Genomic DNA, 14,376 nt, shown 5'->3' with positions numbered 1-14,376 from the left:
AAATTGTGTCAAAAACAAGAATGTGGGGATTTTTCTTAATATACATAAAATAATACTATTTTTCAGTCAATATAAATATTTATGATAAATATATTTATATATTTAAATAGTATTTATGATAAATTCTAAATAAAGCATTATATTATTAAGTCTATTGACCAATATTAGTACCAAAACTACGAAAATTATATTAAAATCCTAAAATATTTTAAATATGCAAAAAACTTGTTAAATATTTCTATAATTTAACCAAGATAATGAAATGTCAATTTTGAAATAATATCAAAACAAAATAAATATGACTGGAATAATAATAATAAAAATAAAAATAATAAATAAGTTGGTACCTTAATTATTATATACTATACATATTTAGGGGTGGAGGGCAATGTTGCCCTAGGACATTATTGGCAGTTTGGATCACACTAATTATACTTATCAACACATACTAGTCAGAAATATCTACACTTCTGTAAGAGGAAGAAACATTACATTTAAGGTGTATAAATGTTAATTTAAAGAGTTGAACAAGTACTCAACTGGGAAAATATTTTCGAGTCGAGTTCAAGCATTTAACTTGAATCAATTAAAATAATTTTTTACTCGTAAATACGAGTACTTGACTTTTTTTTCTAATGCTCGACATTTTTTGAGTACTCGAATTTTGAATTTGATTCGACCCGAAGAATAGAAATTTGACTGGACTGGACTCGACGTCAAAAAATAGTATTCGCCCAAAATTAGTAATTTATATATTGTTATTATTTTTACAATAACACGATCTTATTATCATTTATAGGTACATTATTGCATTACATACCAAAAGAACATATTATTTATTGTACCTATTTCACATTTTAATTTAACAGTTTGGTTTAAATCATTTGATACGCATTAATATAATACTATTTTTTTATAACAATTTATGGTTCATTTTAATATTGACAGAAGTGTTTGCGTGTTTTCGTAATAAGATTACGAATAAAAATACTACAATAACAGGACTATCTGTGTCGATAGCCTATAGATATATATTACTTTAGGGTAAGAACCACTTTTAAAACCATTAATTTTAAATTAAAAAAAAATATTCTACTCTACCCGTATCATTAAGAAATCGATTGTTAGACTTATACTATGTTACTCTTTTAACGTATAGGTAAATCTATTATTTATGTTTTTGAAATTTGATTTTTTTTTTTTTGTCATCAAACGTCTACGTTTCGTATTGCAATTTTTTTTTAATTCTAATAAAAAATACATTGTACATTTTATGTACATTTTATGCGATAGTATATATTATGTACAATGATCTTTTTGAGGTCTATCTATTTTAACTAAGTACAGTTTTTTTATATATACTTTTACAGTATCGAACTGTACACAGTCTTTATGTTCAAAACTTAAGAAGAAAATCTGGATCCATAATATTCGATCAATCATGGTCAAGGAAAGATTAAATGCCTTGAAGCTATTTTTTCCATCTGTCTCGTTACATAATTTACGAGGTTTTTTGTCATTTTTACTTACACGTTTTCTCATCTAATCTAATTCAATCTATCTATCTATATCTATCTATATTCAATTAAAATTAAATTATAATCTATGGTTATAGATTACAATTTAATTTTATTTAGAACTTATGATATAATGTTGCAAATAATAATTATATATGATTTTTTTTGTGATATTGTTTATGATATGATTTATACTATTTATTTATGCGTGTTTATCAATGTTTTCGCAATAGCTCAATTGCAATATTTTATAACTAGTACAGTGGTTCCCAACCGATGTACCGCGGCACATTGGTGTGACGCGAGCGCCCTTTCAATGTGCCGCGATAAATCTATAAATTGTTTTATGTATTTACTAGCTTATTATTGATATTCGAGATTAAAACTGATCGAATTAATCGTAGATACATATAATATTATTTATTGTAAGTATGCCTGTCGCAACCGTTTTGATCAATCGATTGTATTAATATATTTCACAATAAATAACCCTCTAATAGAGTAAACTGTAAATAGTATATATATACATATATAAAATATGGTTCACATAATATACGGATTGGTGTTCCGCGAAAATTTTGTTGGAGATGAAGTGTGCCGCATTGTTAAAAAGATTAAAAACCAGTGAACTAGTATGTAGTTAACATATTTTACAATCGATTGTAATATATAAGTACCAATATAAATAGTTTTAAATTTAAATAATTAGTTGGGTTCTTATTGCAAAAATCAATTAGTAATATTTTATAGTTATATTGATACTAATTATTGGAATTACAGTATGAGGACCTTAAATTACGGTGAGGACACTTGAAGGTACGCCGAAGCGAGTTGATGTGCCTGAACAAACCTGATAAAGATCAGATTTATGAATGGTTGTGAGGTTGGCAGGTGCGCAAATTATTGAATATGAATGTATACTTATATTAGGAACGGCGCGTTAATAACTAATTATTAATAAGACTAAAAACAGCTATAATTTAAATGGCTTTTATTGGAGCGCGGCGAAGAGTTAATGCTCCGCCGTGGTGGTACGCGCGCGAAATGACGTGATGGTCGGTGGCGATGGCAGGTAACGTACAAACACAGCCGCTGCAAGACCGACGGTACGGGCGCTGGCGGGAGTCGCGTTTCACGGCTCGTGGGACGAACACGGTTGCCGCGTCCGTTTTCTCTTCCGCCGTTCAGTGTACCTACCTACGCGCCGGGTTTCAATCGTTTTCGCGAAATGTTACGAAAACCGTTCGCGCACAGCCGACGGCCGATCACCGCAATAATATCCCAACCGTTTCGTAAGCGGCGTGCGACCGAGTAATGTACGTGTTTACGGTGCAGAAACGATAAATGGTAATTCGTTTCGGTGAACGCAACAGTCGAACGGTTCAGCTGGCGGCGTGGTGACGGACGATCTCTGGTACGAAACCCGTCACGGTCCGGTCGGCATCGTAGTTTTCTACCACACGGTGAATAATACAGGTGAGGAGGATTCGGCGTAGGTTGTACCTACACTGTGCACCGTCTACCGAATAGTTTCACCGAGGCTCGCCTATTTTGTACGGTATCAGACATTACATATGTACATGCGTACCTACAACGTGCGTTGCATGTACACGAACACACGAGTCGCAAAAGGTTATAATTTTTTGTTGTCGGGTCCGACTCGACGAACGCCGTGTTATTGCGCGACGATGTCAATTATATTTGGTCGAATACCACGTACACTTACTAAAGAAATGTATGCGTTCGCAATAAACACATCGTTTTCGTTCACGCGTTGGCAACTGGAACCGCACGGTAGCTGTACAATTCTGTAGCGATTCCAGAATACTATTGGTAGCATTTTTTTTATTTTCATTTGTTTGTTTTCGAATGGTAACAAGGGGTTTCTTCTCACGGCTATGACGGAGGGTGTTCTTTCTAATGAAATTCGTGTTGTATTAACAGGAACGTCTACCGACCATCCATCAGGCGATGGGCGTTGGATCTGTAACCGAATTCTCAAAACAAATTCGTTGGCACTTTTTTTGACGAAAAAATCCTAACTTTTTCACTAATTCTAATTTTACCTATTATTGTGTGATGACTAGTTTTTAAATATAATTGATGATTCATATTCAATAACAAACATGCGTTGATGGCTGCTTTATCTTTTATCATTTTTTTATTATTGCACTATACTCGTTTATTAATAAGACATTTTGTAATAATAAAATTATTATATTTAATTAGTAATTTTAATCGCGATTTATTATATTTGAAAAATATTTTTAATGTCATTAATTTTTTCATATTTATTTTGTACGAAGATAAAAACTTATTTTTATACATATAGTTATTACATATAAGTTATTAATTACAAACCTATGATTTGACATTGCATAGAAATAATATTTATGTCAATAATTTATATAAATTTAACATATACATATTTCCTAATGGAATTTTCCGGTGTTTTTTAAAAGTTGTAAGTCATATAGAAAACGTGTACTACTATTCATAAAAATCTGTTTTCCTATAGCAGGGGTGGGCAACTGGCGGTCCGCGATCTTTTTTTATCTGGCCCGTACTAAATTTTTAAATTACATCATACAATTTTAAAGGTTATAGTCTATACTCTATCTTATCGATATAATAGTTGCTATGTGGTATTAAACATCGTAAATTGTCTAAATGTCATATATAGTATGTATACGTATAGTTTTCAACCATAGCTGCTTGTATCGAACTATTTAACTATATCAGTTTCTTCGTATCATTGTGTGTTGAATTTATTATTTTCGTGTATGTAAATACTAATTAAAATGCATAATTTGAATTATTTTTTTTTTGTTGCTTTTTATGCTCTGGCCCACTAGATTTTAGTTTTCTAAAAATTGACTCTCTAGTAAGTTTTATTTACCCATCCCTAGAACATGGTTTTTGGATCATGATGAAGATTATTATTATCGTATTTTGTAGCCATAGCGAATTGAGACCTAATAAATGTTTTTTAGATTCCCCTTATAACGTGAAGTTATTAAATAATATTTCTGTTATTTTCTTTTATTTCTTCTTTATTTTGAACTCATAAAGCTATAATCCATAACTTATAACTAATTTGAAAAACAATTTAAAATCAAAATTAGTTTTGGTGATAAATATTGGCATACTTTTTTATTATCAAGTCCTAGGAATAGTAGTTTCTCTAAAACCACGGGACTATGGCTGATCACCTTTACGTCACCATACAGATGAATTGAAGTGGCAAAAGTATCAAATGCATTTCACCCGTAAGAAAAATACTAAATAAATGAGGGACGCTGGAAGTATTTTATAAAACGATTCTAATAAAAACAAGCCTTGTGCAAAAGCTGTTATTAATATAATTATAAATTTCTCATTAAATATTATTTTATAAACAAATAATGATTTAGGCACAAATTAAATAATTAAATCGCATAAAGGAATCAAAATTGGTAGATATTTTCGTTCAGTCACGAATTTCTAACGGAATAATATAAGTTTAAAAATGTACTAAAATATTATTGTATAATATTATTTAACTTCAAAATTTTACATTAATATAATTTAAATTATATTTCGTCTTTTATAAAAAAATGATTTTACATTAATTGAGTAATTTATTTAACTCTCTATAGTAGTAAATCTACTCTAAATGATTCATAATTCACAAATCAGGATCAGAAATCGTCATAAATTATGTTTAAAAATGCTAATTCTTGATTTTTATAATATATACATCACAAATTTAAGAAAAAACATAATAAAAAATTCTACTGAAAATTACTATACAGAGAGTATAGTTTTAAAAGCATTAGTTTTGAATGAAGATCGAAGAACGTATTATACTTTTATAAAATTTTTTATTTAATATTTCTACATAAATATGTATAAATGAGTACAAATTATTTTGAATTGTTAAAGTTATTTTTAAGTCTTAATAAGTTGTCTAAAGGTATGTTTCCTTGGACGTTGAAATATATTGCAATGTTGTGTCTCGACAAAATAACTGGTACATGAGTTGTGTCCCAATGAAAAAGGAGGGTTACACGAGTTGTGTCTCGATGAAAAATGAGAGATATACGAGTTGTGTTCCAACGAAAATGTATGTTTGATGTATGTATAGACAACTATAAGGTGTAATGCAAATTTAATTCAATGTTCTATTAAATAGAACCCAATATCCTAATATTTTTCAATTTATTGAAGTCGTAAGAATTTTAAATGTGATATTTATATTGAAATTAAAAGTACTGGAACCTTATCAAAGATGATAGGTCAAAAAAAAATGTATTAATCAAAAATTAAATGCTTGTAAAATTGAAAAATTACTATATTTTAATTTATAAAAACATTATCAATTACATTTTTGCCGAGTATGTAATTATTTTTATATCAATTTTAAATATGACAATATGACGTTTTATTTGATATTTTTTTCAAAATTAAATTTTGACGGAACATCTTTTATTCTCGTGTAAAATGTTACATACATAATACGAGTATATATGTGTGTAATATTGTATATAACTTATGTAGATACCTGTACATTTTATTCTTCCAGACATCATTCGTGTAACCCAAAAAAATCTACCATATAAAACTCGTGTAACCCGAAAAAATACACCGGATACAACTCCGTATACGGGACTCGACTCGTTTGCTACCTATATTTTATAAAACTTAAAAACAAGTGTCCTTAGTGTTCTATCAATTATTATAATTTTGTAATTCCATAATCAGCTACTTGAAAATTTGAGTTATTTTATATACAGTTAAATAAAAAATTATTTATTTAATTAAAATAAATATCTGAGAAATTAATTTTGCTTATAATAAAATAAAATTTCTTACTTTTCTACTAAGAAATTTGGAAAAATAAAGTTTTTTAAAATACACACTTACTATTTAAAAAAATATGGATGAAAAACTAAAAGGGTAAAAATAATATTGTAAAACTATTGTGTTCCTTTGCTTTAATAACGGTTTCGCTCAAAACTTAGTTTGATTGAAAATGAAGAATAATTTTTATCAACAAACAAATAAAAAATTCATCACAGAAATAATAAGGATTAACATTTTTAACCGGTATTTATATCGTTTTTATAGCCATTGAACGTAAATAAGGTTTATATTTCATTATGTGAACGAGGTTGATGTAATATTAATAAGTATTTAGTTATCTTCTTTAATTATCAGTTGAATCTTTTGAATAATTTTATATTTTAATAAAATTATAATAATAAATTATTTAATAAATTTAATCATATCAATGTTATAAATAAATTTAAAAGTTAATTAAATAATATAGTTTTTCATAACACAAGTATTTAAGTTGGAAGATAAATTGACCTTACTTTATGATAAAATCAAAATATATCAAATTATGATTAAGGTTAAAATGACTGTAGTATGTCAGTACCATAGGCGGACATTTGGTTGAATTTTTTGGGGGGGGGGGGCTATAATAATTTAATGTAAAATAACCCGTAGGGACTTCACCCTCACACCCCCCTTCCCATACATAAGTAAAACTTATTACCATTAAAAATATAGATATGTTTAAATTGTATTAAAAAAACACTAAATATCGTATATTTAAAAATAATTAATATTTTAATTTAATGACAAGTAACTTGTATTAGCAAAAATACTAAAAATATCATAGCTTTTTATATTTTTCGATATATCTTTTTCAATATGTAGTATTGAAAGATTGCTGAACTTATCTTGAACCAACAATGTCCTTAACCAAGTTTTTATTTTTTTCATTGCACTGAAACTTCATTCGCAAGTAGCCAAACTATGTAATTGGTATTGTTAATGCTATTGTAAATAGTTTTTTATTATTTCTTATTTTACGATTTTCAAAAAAATGAACTGATAATTATAAATAAATTATAAAAACAACGAATAAAATTTCTAACAAAGTTTCGATTTTGGGGGGCTATTAAAATATTTGGGGGGTCTAAGCCCCCAAGCCCCCCTTATATCCGCCTATGTTCAGTACTAGTGTGCATTATGTTAAACCATTTTTAACAGGAGCGGACTGGCTAGGGAAGCAAAGGTGCAATCACCTCCCGGGCTGTCGATAGTGTCATATTAATAACAATTATATATAATATACTCGTATACAAAATGTATAGTGTATTTATTGTCTTTATTTGTATATTTTTTTAAAACATGATTGTAAAAAAAGTACAAAAAAGATGAATTGAGTAATATTAACTAAAAATATTTATTAATCGAAATGTGATTATAATAGGTCCAGTTAGTGCCCGCTCGAGGGGTGTGTAGAAAGTCCAATCGCATTTTTGGATCGGTTCTTGGCCTTTGCGCTTCTCTATTGTAGTATATTCAGATCCGGAGACTCGCAAATTATAACTCCGGCATTAAATTCAGTTGATTATCCTCCTGAATTTTCGATATCCAGTAATGGCCGTAGCCATTTTCCACCAAAAACGAAATACCGTTTTCCTCCAAAAAAAAAAAAGAAATGTTGGTTTCCATTTTCCTCCACATTATTTTTGACTAAAATGATATCTATTACCCTTCAATATTTTAGTCAGTATTGTAGGATCACATTTTGCGCGTTCTTATCGACTAGGGAAAAACGCTAGTTTAAGTGTGTCGGACAGCACTCGCAGTTAATACTCGTAACAGTCGATAACTTAATATTGTAACTTAGATTACGATTAATAAAGATTCGTACATATAACATACAGGTATATACGTATATACTTATATTGTTATATTATGTATCATAATTAATCACTGAATATTATGATTACACTCATTGAGTGAGACTGACACAAAAATGTACGATATACTCGTATCAATAAGACTATATTTGAGGCACGTAGAACCAGAACTGCCTTACTCACAAAAAATCAAATTCTGTTTTATGAGACACAACGTTTCAGATTTATATAGCGATTATACGATTTTATTATTTTATTTTTTGAAGGAAAATGGAAAGTGGAGGAAAATGGTCAAGAATTATTATTATTATTTTTTTTTTTTGAGGAAAATGGATCCGCGCCCAGTAAACCTCTGAATTTAAACCATACTGAAAAGGTAGATAAATAAAAAATATACTTAAACCAAGATCAAAAAAAAATGTTTAATGTACACTAAATTTCAACTCAAATGTAAATGTACTGTGTCAAAACAGTACGTCTCAAATAATTATTTGTTTCAATTACATGATAAAAAGTTATTTTATTATAATAAAGACATTTTTAATCCAGAGTATAAACTCTGGAAAAATGGGTTTCTACTTAATATTTATTCACGTTATTGCTTTAAAAATACATTCTAAAATTAATATCATATTGTACAATAAATTATAAGGATTTTGTTTTGTTTTAATAGTTTTATTTATTTAATCTAAGTAACTATTAACCCGTATTATTTATCAAGACCCAAAAATCTCGCATTAAATGTAGGTAATTTATTTTATATGAAAGTCTTTATAAATTCCAAAACTGTTATGTTTTCAATCAAATTTTTTTTGTTTTATTTCAATTAGAGAAATAAATTTTGGGAGAAACCAACTAGTAACATCTTATTTTTTCTGCGCATTTAATTCAATATTATTAAATTAAATTTTGAAATTTTTAATGTAAATAATTTTATATTAGAAATATTATCATGCACAGTATTTGGGCCTCACAACTAGATTATATTTTACATTTATTAACTAATACATTAATTAGAACTATATTTATTATTTATTTAACTAATATCGATGATTTTAATCATATTTATCAAATATTACCAATCCACCAAATAATCTTGTAACATGTATGTTTACATTTTACTCTTTGGAAACGCAAAATGATTTTGATGCATATTATTTTTCATTTTAATGTTAGTATTTGGTAAGTGTTTATGTTATTCGTATATTTATTTATAGTATATTCTCCTTATAAATATTATCCTTGGATATAGTTAATGGCAAACTGTACAGATTTACATTTATAGAAATAACCAACTGGGTGTTTGGGCGTTATAGTTGGTATATGACATCATCGTCATATTAAATTATATTATTATATCATCATGTATTTGAACACCACCAAAATTTTTAAAAAAAAAAAAACATTCTATACTTATATAAGTATTATTATGATATAAGAATCTAAGATTTCACAAATATTTTGTTTACAAGGAATATTTAGTTTTTAATATATAATATATTTCCCTTATATTGAATATCGATGCAACAATAGCGATGTTAGTCATCATGACTGATGGATTATACTAATAATTTAATACAACTTAATTTATTTTGTTTTGTAGATTACGAGCCACGCATTAGTAAATTATTTAGATTTAACATTTTTCAAACAAAAATATCCTCATTAGCATTTTACATTATTATTCATACAGATTTTTATTTCGATATGTATAAAAACGCATCACCAATATTTTCATTTAATATATCTTTTTTCGTTAGTATTAAATATTAATTTTAAAATAGCTATATAAGTTTATAATTAATAATTTATAATACTATTAAATTCCAACTATACTTTAATTCTCATTTGGTATTTGTCCAAATCTTTTAAACAGATTAATTTTAGAATGTCGCCCTTAATACCCAAGCTTACATACATATATGTATATACATAATATTAATTATTGATAAATAATTATTTACAATATGTATAATAACAACTATACCATTTACAATGTATAAATGTATAATGTTCTAAAGGTTAGAATCTAAATTAATTACAACATTTTAAATTATTTAGTTATTAGTCATAAATTATTTAATATTTATGTTTTTATATTAAATGAATTTACTTTAATGAGAGAAAATTTAAAATACTTTGAAGGTGAAACATATCTAATTAAAAGAGAGGATATGAATAAAAGTCCTACAACCTTATTTTTTACAGATGTTAAACAAATGTAATCTTATTATGAACGTCTAACAATAAATATTAGTAGAATAAGTAAACCTACGTCATTTTTTATTATGTTTTGAACGAATTAAATATTGTAGATTGTATTGTTTCTGGTTTAAAATGTGAGACGGCTCAAGGATTCCCGAGATTCAAAATTCTGTCATATGACCTTTCCTAAAAAGGTTATTATATTTCTATCTTATATATAGTTATTATTGGACAAAATAACGAGTAACCGTCATAAAAAAAATAATACCAAATATATTTTTCTGAAACATAGATACTTTAATTTAAATTCTAACGGCAGTATGTATACGTATTAAAAAAAGGACATAATTTTTAAAGTTTTATTAAAATACATTTTGTTAAAAAGGTATTCATATAACTTATATTTGTAATGTATAAAGTTCAAGTCATAATATTATTAGTCATATTTATATATTATATATATTTTATTTATTTAAATAATAAGATTAATATATTACGATTATTTAAACACTCAGAATCCTACTAAAGCCACTATACTTAGGACCCCTATATATTTAAAAATTAATGTTTATACTTTATAATTATAATCACAAAATTTTGTGAAATAAATTGAGTATTATTTTTTTTTTTTTTTGAAGATCATTATGGGTCACGGTAATTCTAGTACGTATCCGTGGGGGCCAGAAGACATATGCCCAGGTGGATTAGTTTTACCGATTTTAGACGAACGATTATGGCCATTCAAAATACGTGTAGTTGTTTATCTATTTACACTGCTATACTTCCTCTTGGGGATATCTATAGTAGCTGATGTATTCATGACTGCTATTGACAAAATCACCAGCCATACAAAAAAGATTTATTTAGCTAATGAACTCTCAGAAAATGGTTCAGACATTTCCCTTCGACCGGACCAACCCGAAATAATAGAAGTACGTGTATGGAATCCTACACTAGCAAATCTTACATTAATGGCTTTAGGTTTGTCGTAATTATTAATTTAATTTTGAATTTTTTTGTATTAAAAGCATTTTAAACTGATTTTTTTTTAAATTACACAGGCACATCATCACCTGAGATTCTTTTGTCAATTATTGAAACGGTGGGCCATCATTTCGAAGCTAGAAACCTGGGACCAAATATTATTGTTGGATCAGCTGCTTTCAATTTGTTAATTATAACTAGTTTATGTACACTAACATTAGGTTTAAATGAAAAGAGAAGAATACATGACTTGAAAGTATAATTTTTATTACCGATAGTTCACCAATATTTTATCAATATAAATATTTCATATGAATTTTAGGTATTTTTGGTGATTGGTGCTTTTAGTTTTTTCGCTTATATTTGGCTTTTTTTAATTATTGAAGTTATTTCACCAAATATCATTGAACTATGGGAAGCAGCAGCGACATTCATGTTGTTTCCGATTCTCGTATTTTTCGCTTACGCTACCGACAGAAATTGGTGTGGAAAAAATATCGAACATAATAAACACCAAATAGATCTCGTCTCAATTGAAGATCAAAGTAAGCATATATTTGTATTAATTAAAATTATACTCATTTTAATATCACTTAAAATAGATGGAACAAAAAAACAACAAATGTTTAATAACGGAAAAATCGACAAGGAAAATTTGATTGAATTCGTAAAAAGCGTAAAAAAATACCCAGGAATAACTGATGCAGATGCAGCAAAATTAGCAGCTACCAAGTTAATCAATTCAATGCACCATGGAGCCATGTGGTATCGTATTGGAGCAGTAAGACATATAACTGGTGGAAAGCAAATACAACCGGTTCTAGAAGACCATCTTAAACAAGTAAAATAAATAATTTTCATAAAATATAATCTTATCAATTCTAGTCAAAATGGTCTGTATAGGTTTATGATGTGATAAAAAAAAATAAACAGAATTATATAGATGGAGATATGTCGAATGTCCCGTTTGAAAATAAAGAAAACAAATATGCAATAGTAGAGTTCCATACTCCTACCGTTGCAATAAGAGAAAACATTGGAAAATTCCCTGTTACAATATGGCGACATGGAAATTTAAATACTAAAGCAATTGTTAGGTAAAACTAATTACTTATCATGTATAATAGGTAACAAATTTATGTAGAATTTTTTAAAATTTACAGAATAGAAAGTATTAATGGAACTGCTAAAGAAGGAGAAGATTATGTAAAAGTAAAAGAAATTGTTGAATTTCAAGAAAACGAAGAAGAAAAAGATGTTAGTTTAATTAGATGGATTTATTTTATTTGTTTCGACGATAATTTTGATCGTTATATTTTATAATTAGATTTTTATCGAGATACTCGATGACAATAAATGGGAACCTGATGAAGAATTCTTTCTTAGAATGTCTGTGGTTCATCATAAAGAATTGTTGGTAAAACTTGGTAGTATTTCAATTATGGAAGTGACAATAATCGATAACGATGGTATAATAATATTAAGTTATACATCAAATATATTATTGAACTTAACTACAATTTACTATTAATTACTATTTTATTTACATTTTAGAACCCGGTATTATAAGTTTTGGTAAAAGAGGATTATTAGTAAAAGAGAGTGCTGGGTTCGTTGAAATACCTGTAGTTCGAACCCATGGGTCTGATAGTGAAGTCAGTGTTAAATGGAAAACTATTGATGAATCGGCAATTTCGGGACGAGATTATATAGGTGGTGAAGGAGAAATTATTTTCAAAGATAAAGAGGTGGCTAAATTGTTTCGAATTGAAATTATCAACGATATGTGTCCTGAGAAAGACGAATGTTTTGAGATCAAATTATTTGGACCTACGGGCGGTGCTAAAATTGGAAATGTGAATAGGATAGCTGTCACGATCAGCAATGATGATGGTGAGTAATTCATCGAGCTTTGCCAAATTATTATAATGTTTATTAAATGTAATGTGGTTTTTTTAAGACTTCGATTCCGTAGTTGATCGTTTAATGTTGTTAACGAACATTAACATTCATGCTATTGAATTGCACCGACTAACTTGGGCGGAACAGATTAAAACGGCAATGACAGTAAACGGAGGCGATTTAGACAATGCGACCACATACACTTACATACTTCACTTCTTTTCATTCTTTTGGAAAGTTTTATTCGCTTTTATACCACCAGCAGCTATGTTTTCCGGCTGGCTGAGGTTTATCACATCGTTAACTTTAATAGGAGTCATGGCTACGGTAGTCGGTGATTTAGCCACAATTTTCGGTTGCTTGATTGGGTTGGATGACACCGTGACGGGTAATTTACTAGTGCATAGCAAAATATGGTCCATATAATTTATTTCATTCTAATTTAAAACGTAACACATCAATTAAAATTTATAATTTCAGCAATAACTATAGTAGCGCTCGGTATGTCTCTGCCAGACATTTTGGGTGCATGTATGGTTACCCGAGCTGAAACCCACGCAGACGAAGCTATGATACATATTGCTGGTTCAATCGCAGTCAAAGTATTAATGGGCGTCGGGCTTCCGTGGTTTATTGCTGCTTTATATCACTATTTACATGTAATTTTTTTTTCCTTTTTATGTATTTTTTTGGTATCTACTAAAATTAAATTTTTATTCTATTATTGTTTGTTTTTTAGGAAGATTTGTTTATCGTTCCGTCAAATGGTATTGGTTTTAATGTTCTTTTATACTCTATCATGACTATTTTGGCAGTGACTGTATTAATGATTCGAAGAAATGTTGAGTTTTTTGGAAAAGCTGAATTGGGTGGGCCGCAGAAAGGAAGATATATTACAGTAGCCATATTAATCTCTCTGTGGGTAATTTATTTGTTGCTCACTTGTTTCCAAACGTTGTGAATTTCAGTTTCAAAATGTTTCAATGTCCAAATATTCTCATCAGACATTAATTCTTATTGAATTTTTCTTTTATTTTTATTGTGTAATTAATTTATAATTATAATTT

At 27.9% G+C, this 14,376-nt stretch overlaps 1 protein-coding gene across 1 annotated transcript; it reads left to right on the top strand.

The window, feature by feature from the left end:
• The first annotated feature begins 2,627 nt into the window (after positions 1-2,627).
• On the top strand, positions 2,628-14,376 carry LOC112685045 (sodium/calcium exchanger 3). The gene is made up of 12 exons (XM_025556807.1): positions 2,628-2,993; positions 11,062-11,404; positions 11,485-11,663; positions 11,730-11,952; positions 12,010-12,248; positions 12,311-12,504; positions 12,571-12,664; positions 12,735-12,876; positions 12,962-13,300; positions 13,368-13,697; positions 13,790-13,968; positions 14,049-14,376. The coding sequence occupies exons 2-12, from the start codon at positions 11,068-11,070 to the stop codon at positions 14,268-14,270; spliced, it is 2,478 nt and encodes an 825-aa protein (XP_025412592.1). The 5' UTR covers positions 2,628-2,993; positions 11,062-11,067; the 3' UTR covers positions 14,271-14,376.

This window comes from Sipha flava, unplaced genomic scaffold (genome assembly GCF_003268045.1).
Source record: "Sipha flava isolate LNK unplaced genomic scaffold, YSA_version1 263_pilon_pilon, whole genome shotgun sequence".
Lineage (NCBI taxonomy): Eukaryota > Metazoa > Arthropoda > Insecta > Hemiptera > Aphididae > Sipha > Sipha flava.
Note: the sequence above shows the minus strand (reverse complement) of the source record. Positions and strands in the feature narration are given on the sequence as shown.